This window comes from Sylvia atricapilla, chromosome Z (assembly GCF_009819655.1).
Source record: "Sylvia atricapilla isolate bSylAtr1 chromosome Z, bSylAtr1.pri, whole genome shotgun sequence".
In the NCBI taxonomy this organism is placed as follows: Eukaryota; Metazoa; Chordata; class Aves; order Passeriformes; family Sylviidae; genus Sylvia; species Sylvia atricapilla.
In genome coordinates, this window is record NC_089174.1 from 84981366 (window position 1) to 85000599 (window position 19234).

At 43.8% G+C, this 19234-nt stretch overlaps 1 protein-coding gene across 1 annotated transcript in view; it reads left to right on the top strand.

Moving 5' to 3' along the window:
* The window catches only part of DMRT1 (doublesex and mab-3 related transcription factor 1), a 64101-nt gene that overhangs the window by 13846 nt on the left and 31021 nt on the right, over window positions 1-19234 (top strand). The window contains exon 3 of the mRNA XM_066340064.1: window positions 13553-13836. Coding sequence (XP_066196161.1) covers window positions 13553-13836 — 284 coding nt within the window. The remainder of the gene's footprint in view (window positions 1-13552; window positions 13837-19234) is intronic.

Below are 19234 nucleotides of genomic sequence, written 5' to 3' on the forward strand. Positions count from 1 at the left end.
CCAGTAAAGTTTTCTGTGTTATTACATGGGATAAGTTTGGTGTTGTGAACAGCAACAGCATTGGGGAGGCAAAGTCTTGTGAATTTACCATAAGGCTCAAGAAGATCTATAGGAGATAACCTTTGTTCTGAGGTCTCCCAACTTTCCCTGAAATGTACTGTCCCCATTGCATAACATTTATCTTAGAGTGCCTCTTTCTGGCAAGTTTTGTTCTTGTTAACATCTGTGGTCCCACTTAGAGCTGGTTTAGCCCTTCAGAAGTAGAACTAGGTAAATGCCGTTTTACTCAAAGACCACTCTGAACTTATTCATAGAGGGGTGAAAAAAATAATACTGATTCCTTCCAGGTGAGATTGAGTTCTTCCAGTCAAGTATCCATTGAGAAGCATGCCCTATGCCTACAGACATTGGTGCCATTCTGCCAGCTCCTCACTGATAGTGCTGGTTGAACTCAACAGTCCAGCAGCTGCACCTAGCAAGGAATTTTTCGTGGCACCCATACAACCCTAGTTTTCAGACCCACTGCGGGAAAGCTGCAGTGACTGGTTCTTTTGTCTTGCTGTGGTGGGAGCAGGTGAAAAGCATGGTAGGAGCTGGCAGGTTATAAGGTATAGCTGTGATAAGGAGGTGGAATTGATTGGTCCTTGTACGCTTCAGTTCAGAGGAAAAGGCCAGAAGCCCACAGGAGGGTCAGAATTGTTGGACCACACACTTTGTGGTTTTGTTTGTTTTAAATGTGTAATCCTGCTTTGAGAAGAATGATATGTTTCTAGTTAGGGTTGGAGAGGTACTGTGATGTCAGTAAGGTCTTTTGACCGTGCTAAATATTCCTGACCTGGAGACATAGCTGCTGTTAGCCCTCATGTCTGATATGGCTGGTACTTGATATTTTTCCATTTCCATTTTCCATTTCTAAGAAATGTTAGAGCACAGCTCTTTACCCAGGACTGTTTGGGAAGGTAATCTGAAGAAAAAAGAAAAAGAGCCACCAGATTTCATGTTGAGCTCAACATAAGGCCATATCATTGGCAATTGATGGAGGGAGGAAGAGACAGTTGTCTGAAAACCTTCTGGTCAAAACAGTTGGGAGTGCTGCAGATGTGGCTTTCCCATAGGAGAATGAGAGAAAAAGAGCCCCATACATCTCAGAAACCAGGTTCCAGGACGGGTACAAGCACAATCTCCCCTCCTGCTCTGCGGACCCTGCTTGTTTCCTGTGTTTGCTGCCTCATCTTGGTTTGCAGAGTGGTCTCCACCTTTTCCCATTCCCTTCTTTCTGTTACTGGAGGGGTTTCCTTTCCTTTTCTTACTTTGTCTAAAGCAGGGAGTGGGAATAGGGAAGGTGCTTATGTGTAGTATTTTGTACAGTATCACTGTGCAAGGTACAAATAATAAATCACACGCTACACGCTTAGACAATTTACTGCTGGGTTTTGTATATGCTGTGACAAGTGCTCAAAAGGTCAAAAAAGCTTCCTTAACAAATTTGATAAGATAATGCAGTGAGCTGTAACATCATGAAGTCCTGGGGGCCATAGACCAGAATAGAAGAAATAATTATGCATGGTAATGGGTAATTACAGATAATGGCCTTTTTTGGGGGTGGCAGAAAATTACACAACCCCACAGCCTTGCCTGAAATGAACATTGTCTAGCACATTAACTTTATATCAAGCTAAAAGTTCAATGCTGGAACCAAAGATAATCCACAACTTCTAATGGAAAGAGAACAGAAATACTCCTCTCAAAGACAGAGCAAGCATGTGAATTTTGTTCCTTGGGAGGCAGTGTTTCTCAGCAGAAAGCAATAGTGCCAGCTTTCTTTGACATCTGAAATAGCTCTGTCATGATTGTCTAGTGGGAGAAACACATTGTACCAGAGTTTCTGATTATGATGTTAGGGAGTGATTTCATACTGGCCTTGTTCAAGGCTACTGTCCAACCTCAAAGGCAGATATGAATTGAAGTAAACTAATGCATTGCAAGACTTAATATTGCTAAACCAGCTAATAGGAGTGTATCAATGTATTATGTACTGAGCAAGGAGAAATTCTCAGATACAGATAGAAAATTATTTTGAGGTATGAAGGCAGGTGTTTCCTGACTGAATAATTTTTTTGTGTGTGTTTTAATGGTATAGCTGTCCCTGCTGCAGAAGCTGGGTTGCAGGAAGTATTAATACTGGTGAAAACAGTCACTCTGAATTGAAAACTACAGGAAATGTAAATTTACCAGTAGCTGAGCTTTGCTTACTGGGCAGTGCCTATCTGCTCCTTGAGTCACTGTGTTACTTGAGTAGTCACAGTTCTGTATTTTCAACAGCAGAGCTGTGTATGTGCAGAGCTTCTGTAGGCATAGAGAAAATAAAAACTGTTAACCATTGGTTTATATAAGAGCACATGCTGATAAATGGGGGCAGTGAAATTCTCTTAATTGTCACAATGCATGTACAAATCCTTTTTCTGAAATGCACAATCAGATGGAGACTAATCTGGTCTAATGCCACACGACTAAATTGAACCATGCTACAGCATGCTTCCAGACATTGAAATGCGGCTCTGCTGTCCTGACTTATAAAACAGTTCCTGGTGTGCATCTGTCACAGATCAGATGACTAATAATCTCCCCCAGATTTCTGTCCAGTGACCATCCCCAGTGGGCACTTTGGTGCTACCTCCCTGTTACACATGCTAAGAAAGTTTAATAGTATGTACTCTGTGTCATTTGACCTCGTATCAGAGGCTTACCCAGAAATACTTAAATTACTATTGCTAGCATATAATAAGGTGTAAACTCGGCCCTGAACAGTACCAGTAGGAATAGAAAATACTCCATGATTCAAATTTCAGTGTTTGCACTTCTCAGTATATATCCTTAAAAACACATTTGCATCTGTGAGAAAGAGATGATGATGGAAGTTCCTGTAAATTACCTGTCCTTTCTTCTTTCTCCTCCCAAATGATCTATATACCGGCCTCTGCGTTGATTTTGCCATGCATATCTGCAATTTGTGTAAATCGCCATAGCTTTATTGAAGTAAATGGTCTGAGACTGGTTTACATTACCTAAGGACTGGACCAGTGTTTTTCACCATGCTCTGCTAAGCGAAGGCATGAGCCCATCATAGGTTACCGAATGTAAAAGACATATATGTGTTACTGACCCCTAGTACTCACCTTCTTTAAAGGAAAATACCAGCCATCCTGAAATGAATTACTGGTTAACTACTATTAATATGCCATAGAGCTGGAGAGTCGTCTACAACGCTGAAAGATCAATACCAATATTTATTGTGCATCATATTGATCTTCTATGAAAGAGTGGGCCATATTTCACACTGTGTACATAGTGCAAAAAAAGTAGCATCGGTTCTCTATGGGAATTAGTAAAGACATAGAAAAGAATTTAGAGATCCAAGGGCACAGCTGCATGAAGAGGTACTGTTGTTTTCACTGAAAGAACTGTTGCTGATGAATGGAGAGCCTCTGATGGTCCTACGTAGTAGACTTGGTGTTCCAAAACATGAGTTAGAATTTAAACTCCTTTCTTTTTTGTTACTATTATTCTGATTTCTGTACCTCCTTGTCCAGGCTTAGTCCCATTTTTGATCATGTCATATTTGCAGCTTGCAAAATGTTATGAATAAGGCGTGGTGATTGGCTCATGCAAATGAGGAAGAGTTGTTGAGTATGGTGGGGAGAAGTTTTGTTGGGGCTTACAGTTCTTTTGACATGTGCTTTTGTTGTTCCTGTATAGTTTTGAACCTTTTCTGTTCTCCCTTCAATCTTCCCCTCCTCTTTTGTGGTTCCTGCCTGGCAGCTCTGGCTCACAGGACTATAAAAACGTGGGGCAGGGAGTTCATTTGCCCCTTGTAAGAGGCAGCAGAGAGTGGGGGACATTTGTTGGTGGAGGCGTGGCAGGGTAACATGGCCCCAGCAGTCAGGAGATGAGAGGACTCCACCAGTGGAAGGCATGGAAGGAGTGATTGACAGGCCTTGGGAGGAGCCAAGTATCCATATATGGGCAAAGCTGGAGACTGTGGGAGGGGCCAGAAGGACATGGAAGGATGACTTATTAATATTAATGTGGGTGATGCAATCTCAGGGTATAAAAGGCAGAGATGCCATTTTGTTTTTGGAGCCGCTGGTGGGCAGAAGGAGTCCCATCAAGCTCCCAGCACTGATTCCTGGCTTTGCTTTGTAATTTTAATGGGTTCTAATTAAATTAAATTTACGCATTCCCACCCGGGTTTTGAGTAGTTTGTAACAATTTCTGGTGACTTGTCTGGGATATTTCCACCAATTCCAAGCACCCCCAGGGGCACTCATGTGGGGAGGCCAGTCCTACGAATTTTGGCAGTCCCCGCCCTGGCCTCTGGAGGGCCCTTGGACGCGAGCTGGAGAACCGGGAACAAGGAGAACCCACAAAGCAAAGGTAAAATTTCCCTTTTTTTTGACTGTGGTTATTTTTGTTACATGCATGTTGACCCGACATGGGCGGACAGGAGAGGTTTGGCCTGTGCCCATTATCCATGTGTGGGAGACAGGCATGGAACCCATACCAGAGTCCATTGGAGCAAGGAGATGTTGCATGGTTGGGTGGATAGCTGGAGTGGCAGGAGCCTCTGGCACAAGGCAAAGGATGAAGGTGGGGAAGCCCTGGGTGGTGAGATATGAGCAATGAAGATGGCAAAGCCCTGGCCAGTGGGATATGAGGAGCAAAGGCAGGAAGCCCCAGGAGATGGGATATGAGGACAGGGAGACCCTGGTGGGCAGGGTAGTGGCCGTGAAATGGCATCTGGGGAGACCATGAAGCAGAAGTGAGAAGTGTATTAATAATACTGGGAGGCAGGATGAATTTTTTTTTTTTTTTTTTTTTTTTTTTTTTTTTTTTTTTTTTTTTTTTTTGGAGAGGGATTTGCAAGTAAATTAGGAATTGGGGTATTGCCAAAAGAAGGGGAAATCGAAGTGGTACTATTCAAATTAAAAGATGATGGAAAGAAAATAAACCAAATTGTATAGGTAGGATCAAAGAATCACAGAAACTAGACATGATGTCCATTACAATTAAAATAACAAGTAGAAGTCACCCAGTCCGAGTTTGCTAATATCCTGCTTCCTCAGAAGAATGTAAGGGATTAAGCTCATGCAATTAAAAAAATTTAATAAAATGATAATGAAATTCTAAAACTGGCTCCTAAAGTTGAAGGTAGCAATCACTTGAGTCCTGGATTTTCTTACTGTGAAGCGTTCTGCAGTGTTCTAGCAGCATTCAATAGTCATTCGAAGCTATGCAAATAACCTCTATAAATTTCAAAATGTGTTCTAGGCAATCACATCCTGCCCAGGCAACTTCTCAATCACAAGACCAGAGGCAGCATGAGTTGTTAAAAGTGTCCATCACCAGATTTCAATTCTGAGAGAGCTCAAGGCCTGGTGTAGAAGTTAAGTGAAATGTAGAGAGGACAGATTTGAGACTTGGAAAATGCTGCCTGTTTTCAGACTCAGCCCATGTGGGAGGGGAGGCTGGCACCCTGCAATGCAGGAATCTTTGATGATGGTGACTGAAGGTTCTGTGAGCACATGTCTACATGTTGGCATTAAAACACTGCATCAGATCAGGCATACAGCACATTGTTTGCCAAATCCCAAATGTAGGTAAGATGTTCTTCCTCTCACATTATCAAGGGTTAGAAATTCTGAAATGACCAACTGTTAATGCCAGTGAGAAAGTCCCTTTCAGGTGTCAGTAACAACTTAGACAAACTCAAGACCATTGAACACAGGTAGACTGCACCAAACAGCGTGAAGAAGCTAAAAATTAACTTGGCCAGTGGACTATAGTATCCTTCCCCTGACAGCTGAGGGTAATCTTATAAAGGAAGACACTAACCCCCATTGAAGAGAACCTCTTTGCGAGTTGTATTGGTAGTCTGGGATACCTAAAAACCAAAAAACTGTACAGACGATCCCTACATCATCCCTAAGGTGGTTTGATTTCTCCATTAACAAGGGGTGGGGGTCTAAGGTTATCATTCTGGAAGTCAACAAGGTTAGTCTTGGTGTGTGTCAGGTGCAAAACTTACTAAAACCTATGGGGTCCTTCCTAGCTGCTTACCTCATCTGAAATATCCCAATGTAACACATTCTGGCTTGGAGTAGCCAGTAGACCAAAACCAAAGAAAGAAAGAAGGCAGATTTTGGGATTACTGAGATATTGTCAGTTGTGAATTGAGGTATACACCCAGATTGTTAAGTTTTTGTATGAAAAGTTAACTCAAGAGGGAAGGGACTGATATGTGAAAGGTTGATCCTAGAGGTCTTGGAGGCCCTGAGGTTACCAGAAGAGATTGCTGTAATCCATATTAAATGGGCAGCAGACCTCAGAGGAAATAATTTGGCTAATAGAGACACAAAGGATCCTCCAGAAAATGGGGAAGAGAGAGTGATGGTAGTCCTAACATCAAATGACAAAGAACCAGCGATTCCAAGGTTTAGAAACAGGAAGAGGAGAGATTGGGGGAGATAGGAGCAGACAAGAATGATGCAGGTATCTGGAGGCTCCCAGACTAAAGACAAATATTAAATAGACCCCTTATCAAAGTATTAGACTGAATACACCAGAAGACCCTGTGGAGTAGCTGAGCTCTCTGTGATGTGTTTTTAAAGAATTATGAGTGTGTAGGAGTCTTTGGAATAGCAAAACAGGTAGTTTTGGAGTTTGTCAAAAAGTGAACAAAAGTATGAGAAAAGAGTATGAGAAAAGTAACCCAGGGAGGTCAGGAATTAGCCCTGAAAAGTATACATTAGGCATATGAGACATATTAGACATATACATATTACAGCCTTTCAAAGTATACAAGTGGACTTTACCAAACTTCCCCAGATCCAGCAATGGAAACACTTACTGGTGGTAATAGATCATTTGACTCACTGGGTTGAGGCTGTACCTGCTGTAAAGCCATGGCCAATACTGTTTCCAAGAGGCTGTTAGGACAAATTATTCCCTGGTACGGGGTGGTGAACAGGATTGATTCAGATAGGGGGACACGCTTCACTTCTTGAGTTTTACAACAGGTAGTCCAAACCCTGGGAGCAAAATGGGCTTTACATACGCTGTAAAGTGGCATCCACAAAGTTCCAGACACGATGAGAGGATGAAGAAGGATGAAACCCTTAGAAGAACCTTGACTGAGTTAATGATTGAGACTCAAATGTCTTTGATAAGATGTTTATCCCTAGCATTACTACGGGTCAGAACACAACCTCTGTCCAACCTAAGTATATCTCCTTATAAGATGATGTTTGGGTTACCCTTTTTAGCTTCAACCCATGAAGTTGTGACCTATGGGGCGGAGGAAGTCATGAAATATGTTAAAACCATAGCCCAAAATTTAGAGGATTTCAGAAAACAAAGAATGATTCCCCAAACTACCCTTCTAGACTTCAAGATACATCACATAAAACCTGGGGGTTTGGTGTTAATTAAATCCTGGAATGAACAACCATTGCTACCACAATGGGAAGGTCCCTTTCAAGTGCCCATAACAACTGAGAGGGCTGTCAGAACTGCTGAACGAGGGTTGACCCATGGTAGCCAAGTCAAGGGACCTGTGGAAGAACCTGGGGAGTGGACTATAACATCTGATCTGAATGATACAAAACTGACTCTTAAAATGAGATTAAGAGGTAATGAACTGAGATGATCTGAATAATCTGGAGAGTGTTTCAAGGATCACAAACAATGGAGAAGGAGAGCCAAGTTTGTATGGATTCTAGGAGACGTTGATTTCACACACACACATGGGAAAGACACTTTGGCTCCCAGCAGAAAGACCAGGATTGTATTGGTCAAAAGGGGGAGGGTGTAATGCATTGACATTAGTATGCAGTATATATTACTGTGGTTATCTCGCTCTGTGGATAGAAACTACTAGTGTCTGTTGAATGGGAAGGGCTCGGAGGCCCAGGAAAAGACCATAATGGAAAAACCACTAAAAGCAACTAAAATTGAAAATTAGCAAAAATCAGGAGAGCTGACAAAAGGATAGGGGGCGAGCCTCTGTACTAGCCACCGAGAAGATCATGCACACCTGCTATGGGTAGCAACCCCATAAAGCATGGTAGGTGGAAGTAAAAGCCATTCTGGACCACTGTAAATCCCATTTTGTGTGTCACTTTCCTTTTATTACAGAGGACTACCCATGTCATGAGGGCTGTCGGTCATTTTGTTCAAGGAGGCTATTTTTGCTGCGCTTGACCACATCAACAGATACTATTAGGACTCATCCAAGTATAGTTCAAATTGATATAATCAGATCTAAAAAGAAAAAGTTAAGAGAGTTACTAGACATAAGTTAGTATTGTATTATAAAATGTTGTAGAATGATTAATGTTGAGTTAGACAATTTTAAGTAAATATGGTTGATGTTAGGTTGGTCAATTTCAAGTGTTGTAATGAAATTGGAAATTTCATTACAACATAATGAACATACTTAACAACTCTTCCTCATTTGCATGAGCCAAATAAATGAAGTATCAAGAGAAAAAGGGGGGATTGTTATGAATCAGGTGTGGTGATTGGCTCATGCAAATGAGGAAGAGTTGTTGAGTATGGTGGGGAGAAGTTTTGTTGGGGTTTGCAGATCTTTTGACATGTGCTTTTGTTGTTCCTGTATAGTTTTGAACCCTTTTCTGTTCTCCCTTCAATCTTCCCCTCCTCTTTTGTGGTTCCTGCCTGGCAGCTCTGGCCCACAGGGCTATAAAAACGTGGGGCAGGGAGTTCATTTGCCCCTTGTAAGAGGCAGCAGAGAGTGGGGGACATTTGTTGGTGGAGGCGTGGCAGGGTAACATGGCCCCAGCAGTCAGGAGATGAGAGGACTCCACCAGTGGAAGGCATGGAAGGAGTGATTGACAGGCCTTGGGAGGAGCCAAGTATCCATATATGGGCAAAGCTGGAGACTGTGGGAGGGGCCAGAAGGACATGGAAGGACGACTTATTAATATTAATGTGGGTGATGCAATCTCAGGGTATAAAAGGCAGAGATGCCATTTTGTTTTTGGAGCCTCTGGTGGGCAGAAGGAGTCCCATCAAGTTCCCAGCACTGATTCCTGCCTTTGCTTTGTAATTTTAATGGGTTCTAATTAAATTAAATTTACGCATTCCCACCCGTAACAAAAATACTAAAATTTATGTGTAACAGCAACAGAAAGGCCCAGGAGCCCTTCCTACTTTTTCCATCCCTCTACACAGTGAAGACAGTCAAGGTGTAAGCCCATCTCCTGCAGCAGTCTCATATTTTAAAGTGCAGGTGGAGAGGCAGAGGGAGAGCTTGACACTGCAGCAGGGGTTGCCTTCTTGAGAGCTTAATTCTTCTCAAAAATTACACCCTGATATGCAGGTGTTGTAATGCTGCAAGCTCTAAGGCAGGGGAGGACCCTCTTCTTGCCAGCAGAGCTATTCAGCTGTGTTGAATTACATTTGGAAGAAAGAAAGAAATCAGCTGAAAGTTGCTTTCTTAACCTTGGTGTTCTCTACTTGCTGGCAGAAAACAGACACAGGCTGGCAGCCTCCCTTGAGGAGAATGCTTAGCTGTTTCAGCTGCTGGAGGCATGGCTGTAGGAAAGTTCAGCCAGTAGGTAGGGGTTCACCCTTACAGATATGGGCCAAGGACCAGCCAGAGGAGCCCCAGCTAGGTAATTGCAGATACTGATTCCTGTAGAGCTGTCCTTCCACATTTAGAAGTGTGGTGTGTCTTGGGATTTAGAGAAAACTAACTCTTCCCGCTGTATTTCCTGTGCTGTCACAGAAGTCCTAGTTCTTCAAGGGATGTGTCTTTCCCTTCATTTGAATGTTTCCCTTTCCCTTTGCTCCTATTTTTGATGTTAATCTGCTGGGGGACATTTCTGTGGTATAGGCCTGCAGCTCAGAATGGTTGTGTGCCAGAGATGTTACAAGGACCATGGATTTCATAACTCTGGGTTTATAAGAGGAAAATGTCCCAGGTTGCTGATGCTTGGAGATTTATGCATATGGGTGGCTGAATGAGCCAGCTCTGCAGACCAGCTTTGGAGATAGCAGCTGGTATGTAGTGTAAAGATTATTGGAGTATGGAGTGACAGCTGAAAAAAGGCAGAGGGACAGTTCTGGTGGGTTTGTAACAGCTGAACTCTGAACCACTGGTGGGTGTTGTGCAGCTACATGAAGAAAGAGGCGTGACAGGTCAAACCTTTTGCATGGCTGGTGCCAAATGATGGTAGCCCAAACCACAGACAGGAGGTAGAGAAAAGTAGGATCAAAAACGGGTTTTTTTTTTCCTCCCTCTTAATGCAGCAGAATACTGCCACTGCTGTTTTTCAGGAGGGAGCTTTAGCACTAACAGCCACTAGAATGTCACAGAGGCATCAGGAATATCAGGAATGCTTGTGTGGTTTGGTGGGTAGCAATGGGTTGATTTCTGTTGCAGGTTAGCCCATCTTGTCCCATGGTAGGAAGTGTAGTGCCTAAGACCTTTCCAAAAGTTGCAACAAAACCTGCTACTTTCTGCCCCTCTTCCTTTTAGCTGCTGGCATCCGGGGTCGCTGACCTGTCCTGTGTATTAGAGAATTTGAATCACAGAATCATTAAGATTGGAAAAGACTTGTTAAGATCACTGTCTTTGTCAACTTGACTGTAGCGCTAAGTGCCACATTCAGTCATTCCTTGAAACTCTCCAGGAATGGTGATTCTACCACCTCCCTGGGCAGCCCATTCCAGTGCTTAACAGCCCTTTCCATAAAGTTCATTCTGATGTCCAACCTGAACCTTCACTGGCACAGCTTGAGGCTGTCTCCTGTCATTCTGCCACTTTGTACCTGGGGAAGAGTCCAAATCCCACCTGGCTGCAGCCTACTTTCAGGTGGTTGTAGAGAGCAGTGAGATCCCCCTGAGCCTCCTTTCCCCCAGGCTAAACAGCCCCAGTGCCCCCAGTCACTCCTCACAAGACTTGTGTTCCAGACCTTTCACTACTCCATTGTCTTTCTCTGGTCTCCCTCCAGCACCTCAGTGTCTTTCTTGGAGTGAGGGGCCCAGAACTGAACACAGGATTTGAGGTGTGGCCTCAGCAGTGCCCAGCACAGGGGGACAATCCCTGCCCTGCTCCTGCTGCCCACACCATTGCTGGTCCAGGCCAGGATGCCATTGGCCTTCTTGGCCCCCTGGGCACTGCTGGCTCCTGTTCAGTCACTGTCACCAGCAGCCCCAGGTCCTTTTCCTGTGGGCAGCTTTCCAGCCCCTCTGCCCCAGCCTGTGGCCCTGCCTGGGGCTGTTGTGAGCCAAGGGCAGGACCCAGCCCTGGCCCTTGTTGAACCTCCCACCACTGGCCTCAGCCCATGATCCAGATGTGCAGATCCCTCTGCAGAGCCATCCTGCCCTCCAGCACATCAACACTGCCACCTGACTTAGTGTTGCCTGTGAACCAACTGAGGATAGTCTTGATCCCCTCATCCAGGTCATGTAGGTGTAAAAAGATCTCACCTTCCTGGCACCTTCCTGGCAGTAGTATTTTTAATGGGGAGTAGTAGCCATTCTAATCATGCACTATAAATTGAAAGGCAGTGCAGAGATTTTAGAAGAAATCACGCATTTGTGCAGCCTTGTGAGGAGTTCAGCAGGTGACTGCATTGCATGTCTCTGTCATGTGAAATCTGTATCCTAGCGAGGAATGTGTTGGAGGATTTTGCTTTTGGCTTGTATTTTGCAACATTTAAAGCAGAGCAGTTGGAATGCAGCTTTATTTGAGAGGTAAATTTAGGGAGGGGAGTCAAGCTTGTGCTGTGCCTGTGATCTAAGTTCTGATTTTATCAGACAGACAAAAGGGATCTGAGAGTCTTACCCAGAAACAGAATAATAACAATAAAAAAATTACAAAAAAGAGAGTGCAGAAACTCTGAAAAGTCTTCTGTGGCATTGCAGGCACTTCTGTTTCGTGTGCAAATTTGAGAAATAGTCCAGATAAACAAGGCCATCTGACTTGATTCTGCAGAAAATTCAGGTGCAGGATGCATAAAGCAGTCTTTGCTAATAGTTCATTGATGTCAACAGAATGTCAGCAAGAACTGAATGGAGGCGCTGTGTAATTTAGTGACCTGGAAGGAGATGATCCATGATTGCAGAAAGCTTTCATTGTAGCTGAAGAAGTGAAACAGAATTGCATTGTAAATGGCAATAATTGGTAAAACTGATGATTTGATCTAGTATGCAGCTAATACACAGGACCATGGACATTGTTACCATGATTCTGAGAGGATGGTATGCTGCCATATTCCTTCTACAGATAAGTAACCAAGATACAGGTACACCGAAAAAAAAGATCCAAAATAAACTAGGCCTGCCTGAAATGTCTTCTAGGGCTGTTATTACATAAGTGCCCATGCTGCTTCATGTCCATACCAATTGCTCTTGGTAGCTCATCTGTATGCTTTAAGCCACATTTTTTTTTCTCCACAAAACAGTTGGACAGCATCATGGGGAGAAGAGAACCTCCCTTCAGAGACCTGGTACAAGGCAGGGTCACAGACATGCAAACTAGAGCCAGAGCTGCATATATGGAGGAATTTGGATATTTGATGTTTTCCGTTTTATGTGTGTATAAGATTGTGGCAGTTGTTCGTTGTGTCTGGCTTAGCAAGGTAACTGATGCCAGGTAGGAGAGGGAGCTTGGGTGTACAGTAGTACCAACAAGCACCTTCTATTTTTCATGCTTGCAGATGTTGCAAGGCCCTGGTTGACAACGGAGTGGGGAAATCTTGGCTTCTTATTGTCTGAAAAGCATCCCCATCTCAGGGAATGAGAGGGAGGCAGACCTTGCCTGTGGGGAGTGCAGCCAGCTAAGCCCTGGTCTGGAGGCACTCCAGAGTGGATGCAGCAAATCACAAGTAATACCTTTCTCCTCCTCCTCTTTTGCTGGTGTTGGAGGATCTTATTTTGCCCTGTACAGGAGATAATTTTGGATATGAAGACTCAGCAAGGATTGAGGACCTTACTGCTCACAGGTAGCATGTGGGTTTCTGGAAGACCTTGGCTGCTGCTGTGGTAGTTTTCCCACTGCAGCTTTTCTCGTCTTGTGGCTGTTTGCCTTTGCTATAGAGGCATGTTCAGAAGGCGTTCTCTCACCTTCAGGACACTGGCTAGGAGGAGTCATTCTGTAGCTAGATCCTTTCTGCTTCTAGAGAGTACAAGAGACTTGGCACACTGTTACAGGTTAAAAAGTAGTAGGGGACTGCAAAGTCAGGATTATGTAAATCATGATCCTCATCAGTTGAAACTAACTGAGGATTCAGAGCATTGTCTTAATCTGCAGTAGGTTTTGTCTGCTGTTTTGTAGTCTGTGATGTATGTAGATGACAGTCTTGGACTCTGAATAGTTGTTTGTCCGTTTGAATTTCCACCAAACACTCGACCATGTTCAGCTTTCATCTCCTACCTCTTCTTATTTACCACTCTCTATCCAGCCTTTGGGAGGAGTAGTAGTTCATTAGAAGGTGAAAGATAATGTCTTTTTTTTCTTTTCCAGAGGGACGGATGCTCATTCAGGACATCCCTTCCATCCCCAGCAGAGGGCCCTTGGAGAGCACGTCTGAGTTGGTCGTGGACTCCGCCTACTACAGCAGTTTTTACCAGCCGTCCCTGTATCCTTGTTATAACAACCTGTACAATTACTCCCAGTACCAGATGGCAGTGGCCAGCGAGCCTTCCTCGAGTGAGACAGGGGGTACGATTGTAGGGTCGGCCATGAAGAACAGCCTTCGAAGTCTCCCAGCGACATACATGCCAAGCCAGTCAGGAAAACAGTGGCAGGTATGATCTCCTCTTTGCTGGTTTCATGGCAGTGCAAAACCAGAATCATATTCCAGGGTGGCATTAGGACCCATTTAAGGAAGTTAGACAAAATGGGTGGTTGCAGTGCAGCGTAACAAAAGCAATTACATAGTTGGACAGTGATAATGGTATGGAGAAATTGCCACAACCACAAAGGGCACTAACTTGATTTTATCTTCTGTATTATGTGACAGTAGATTATGAATTTTTTCCAGAAAAAGAGTCCAACTCAATTGCCCAACATAATACCCTGAGAGCCTCAGGTGTAATTTCTGGGAGGCTTTGCTCTTCAGAAACATGGGGTTTTTTCTGTGTTTCATGTCTGAGGTGCCGAGGTGACCCAGGAGACCATGGTGTTGTGCAGCAGATTGGTTGCAGTCAGTTAAATGTGTATGTTCTGAGTTGCTATTTTTGTGTTCTGGCAATGGCAGCTCCAGAGCTTGTGATTTTTATTTGTGTAGTTCTGGTTATGGACGGTACCTGAGAGGTGCAAGCTCTTTGTACTTCATTAGGGTATAAAGCAAATCAAGCCGTCTCATGCTAGGACTTGATAATTGTAGCCTCCATCTCAGTGCCAGTCAGAAACTGGAAAAAGGGGAAATGTAGCAATGTGGGGAATTGTCAAAGTGGAAACATTTCAGTGACTCTGGGAGGACTGTTTGGTTTTGGACTGCAGAGATGCTTTTCCTGTCTGAGACTGAACTGGTAAGGCTGTACCCTCCAAGACTGTGTAGCCTGTGTCCCTTGTGTAAGGACAGGAGAGGGCAGACCTCTTCTGCAGAGCATCACGACAGGTCAGGCTGCTTCTGCAAAGGCTGTGTTGTGAAACCACTCAACAGTGAAATGTCCACCAGAACCTCCTTGTGTAAGTGAACAGATAGGTCATCCTGTTTGCTGACACGGAGTTTCTCCAGCCAAGTCTCTCTAGCACAGGGACCAGCTCCAAAATTTTTTAATTTTTTGATACCGAGGAGCTGAAATTAATGCCACAATTACTGTAGCATTTATCACTGTTCCATGTCCCTTTTTCTGCCATGAATATAGCTGTATGGGATAAAGAGCTCTCTGTCTTCCTTCTGCTGTGCAAGCCTGTGGCTCGAGAGCTTTCTTCTCTCAGTGTGTTGATACATGAAGATACACCTTTCCAGCTGGTCACATCATCTCCAGCTGATGAATGCAATCACTAGGTGAAGGGGAAAATTAGTTAAGGCGAGTTACAGAATTTTGTGCATGGCAGTGGGATGAGACACCAAGTGCTTTTTCAGCTCTTTTCATTTTGATTGATTGAGTTAGCCTAGTATAGCAGAATATTTCAGATAGAAGGTTACTTTTCAAGAATCTGCAGCACTTGGCTTGCTCTGATGCATGGAGACACCATCACAACACAAATGAAGGGTGGCAACATTTGCCTTGTGAAAATAATGTTCTTTAAGGCTGCTAGTTGCACACTTCACCTAGCACATAGTTTTGAGGAAGAGCGTACGTGAGTATGTTAAAAAACGTTAAACTTTGGAATGAAGATGTGGTGTCCTCGTGGTTCTTTTGTCATGTACTGTAGTTCATATAAAAAGTCTGGGCTTAGAGAGTCTATGTCTCACTTGTGAGATTGCATATTGCTTGTGGAAGATTTGACACCCCCATGTTGGAGTCCAGGACATCCCTTGGATGACCTGGGACCCGAGGAAAGGAATTTGAGCCCTGGACAGGGGGTGTGGAGCTGGTCCAGGGGGCTCAGAGACCTTATCACAAAGCCCAGGAAAACACCAGGAAAACACCAGGCCATGGGAGAGGCCTCCAACACTGAGAGAGGAATTGCAAACCACAGGGATGTGAAAACAGTAGTTTAGCACAGTAGAAGATACAAACTTCAGTAGTTTTTAGAGTTCATAGAGTAAATGGGGACAAGATGGTGGAATTTGGATGGTACCTCATGTACTTCTCCTTCTTCCTCGTCCTCCATCTTTGGGGTGGTGATGGCACAAAGTAGTTACAGTTGATTTGGTCAAAGTAGAAATGACCCTGTCAGTGTGGGCACCAGGCATTGGTACAAAATAGTAAATAACCAACACGTAGTTATCTGTATAAATGTAAGGGAACATCCCATCAGTGGGCAGTCTCCTCGTGTCCCAGCTGCTGTCTGGACCTCGGCTGGGAGCAGAGAAAATTCTGAGATATCAAATAATAAACATCACGAGAAACCTGAAAACAAACCTTGAAGACTCTGCTTTTTTATACCAACGCGACTCGGGGCTTTTAGAGGGCCAAGGACTTTAAATAATCTAAATCTCAAGTGAGGAAACCCTCTCCGAGACCCCTTAAATAAATAAAAAACAACTGCATGGTTTCCATAATTCTTCTCCAGACCCTGCAGAAACTCACTTCTGCTTAAGTGCCATTCAGATTAGTGAGGTCTTCAAGGGGTAGGTAAGGAGAAAACAACATGATTGTTGTGAAGAAGGGCAGTTCTCCTTCCACCAGCAGGCTCAAAGCTACAGATAGCTCTTTTGGGATATATCATGTGATTCCATTCACCTTTATGTGAATTTAATTATCTATCACATCTAAGATGTTTATTTCTCCAGAGCAGATCTTTTATCCCTCAATACTGTTTTGGTTGGATGTCTGAGCAGAGAGAATGAAGGTGCTGCTTTTTGCCTGCAGAATTGATGTCTCCCCAGCTTCTAAATATCGTAAAACCAGGACCCTCTTCTCTGCAGTAGGGCAGGATGTAGTTCAAGGTCAATGTTTTTAACTTAGAAGTTGATTCTCAGACTGATCTGCAAGTAGGTTTGTTATTGGTGGAAGAGTTCTGAGTCATAGGGTTTGTATAGTCTTACAAGAGCATAACATTGCACAAATAATCATAAAAAGTTTTAGTGAGAGGCTAGGAAACATTTGACAGCAGTGGCAGCAGTGATGCTCAGGTTGTAAAACTGTGTGGCAGTGAAGGTGGTTTGTTATAAGGGGAACAAGGTCTCAGTTGCTGCACATGGTTAAACATTGATTCTGCTCATGTGGGTTAACAGCAAGGGAAGATCACAGAAATAGCGTTAAATGGAGGATGGATAACTAATGAGCTTTTCTGTCAAGGCCTGTAAGGAATTAAAGGAGAGTTTCATTCAAAGCATGATCTTCAAAGAGGAATGCCTTACTTACCCCTGCAGTAGGTTTTGCTGGCAAACCTGCATGCTTGTCCTCCTCAGAGGAAACACGTAGCTGTTACCTAAACAGGAACTTCTGCTGAGCTGCTTGTACTGACTGAATTTATTTTTTACATGGACAGTCTTTCTTAAATCAGACTCCAGTAGGAGTGCATATCCTTATCTGATTTGTGTTGCTGTTACTGTTTTGATCAAAGTTTTTGATCTTTGTTTCTTTGCCAGAATCACACCTGGGCAGTGCCTGCTGTCAGCAAATCAGGGCAGCTTGCTAAGGTGTGAGGTCACAGGAGGGATTCTTTGGTGGCAGAAGTCACCAGTGTGCTCACTGGAAGGCATTCTAGTTTAAGCTGGGTTGACAAGACACCTGATTTTTCCAGGCTCACTTGGTGAAGGCTCAGGGATCCTACATTAACTTTAACCACACAGGGAGAGTTGCATATTTAAGGAAAGCTAACTTCTGGACACAGACAAGGCCTTGAGCAGCCCAGCTGTCTGCTGTTTCAGAATTTAGGGAGCAAGGGAGAGAATAGCCGGGGAGGAAACATGTGAGTGTGTGTGGGATGAGATGAGGATTAATGCATCATTGAGCATTGGCAAATAAACTGAATCACTGAATCTTTAATGTAGATTAATGTCAGATTTCATTAGTCTTTGTTCTTTGCAGAGGCTGGCGTGCTCGAGTGGATTCATAAAGGTGCAAATATTTTACGTATTTCTCTGTAGGTTTTCCTCATCTCTACACAGTCACACCAGAAGCTGTATCCATCATGATTTGATAAGTGCAATGAAGATTATTGTTTTGCTTGAGACTACTTTGGTCATTTATATTCTGCTGCTCCTGCAGCTCAAAGGCAGATAATCAGATATGTCTGGTGTTGCACCTGAGGAAGAGACAAGCCTAGGTTGGTAGGAAATGTAGCAGATTTGTTGGTTACTGTACCTATCCTTTCACTCCAGTCTTGTGTGAGCATCTGGAGTCTCCCTTGAAGCTCTTGTAATCGCTCATTACAACGGGAATTTGTGTGCATTTCATCCAATTAACAGAAAAATCAGTTTGCCAGCATAAGTGGGTTGGTGTACTTGGAAGTTGATGCTTCTGAAATTGGTCTCACTGCAGTAGGAGAATATGGGGTGATTGCGGCCTTTGCTGTCACAGCAAAAGTAAAACCTTGATGAACACATCTGAATCTAATCAGACTTGATTTTCTAACAAATTGCTGGCATGTGATCCACAGCACAAGTCTAATCTGGACTCGTTGTGAGTCAACATCATCCCCAAAAAATGCTAAAACTTCTGGTTCACACAGCTAAGCCATTAAAAATCATCAAGATTTTTTAATCAAGATGTACTCCCACACCTGGGGACCACTGCCTGCTTTTTCTTTGGTATTCTGGTAACTTCAGGGATCCTGCTCCTGGGAAATGCCAAGGCTGGTGTGGAGGTTTTGGACACATTTCAGAATTTTCTCTTCTCTTCTCTTCTCTTCTCTTCTCTTCTCTTCTCTTCTCTTCTCTTCTCTTCTCTTCTCTTCTCTTCTCTTCCTCTTCTCTTCTCTTCTCTTCTCTTCTCTTCTCTTCTCTTCTCTTCTCTTCCCTTCCCTTCCCTTCCCTTCCCTTTCCCTTCCCTTCCCGTCCCTTCCCTTCCTCCCTTCCCTTCCCTTCCCTTCCCTTCCCTTCCCTTCCCTTCCCTTCCCTTCCCTTCCCTTCCCTTCCCTTCCCTTCCCTTCCCTTCCCTTCCTTCCCTTCCCTTCCCTTCCCTTCCCTTCCCTTCCCTTCCCTTCCCTTTCCCTTCCCTTCCCTTCCCTTCCCTTCCCTTCCCTTCCCTTCCCTTCCCTTCCCTTCCCTTCCCTTCCCTTCCCTTCCCTTCCCTTCCCTTCCCTTCCCTTCCCTTCCCTTCCCTTCCCTTCCCTTCCCTTCCCTTCCCTTCCCTTCCCTTCCCTTCCCTTCCCTTCCCTCTTGCCAAACCAGTATTCTCACTTTCAGAACCTCAACTTTTTTGTTCTTTTTTTTACACCATATCAGAGCAAACCCTAACATTTGTGAGAAACTGGGAAATTTTTACTTATTTTCTAATATGGGATTTACATTTACCATCTGGAAATGAAATATTTAGTATTGCTGATGGAGGGAACTTTTCTAAGGATTTCTTAGAAGTACTGAACTTGAAAAGATTCGCTTTTACTAAATCCAGAAGTATGTGGCTGTGATAGGACAGC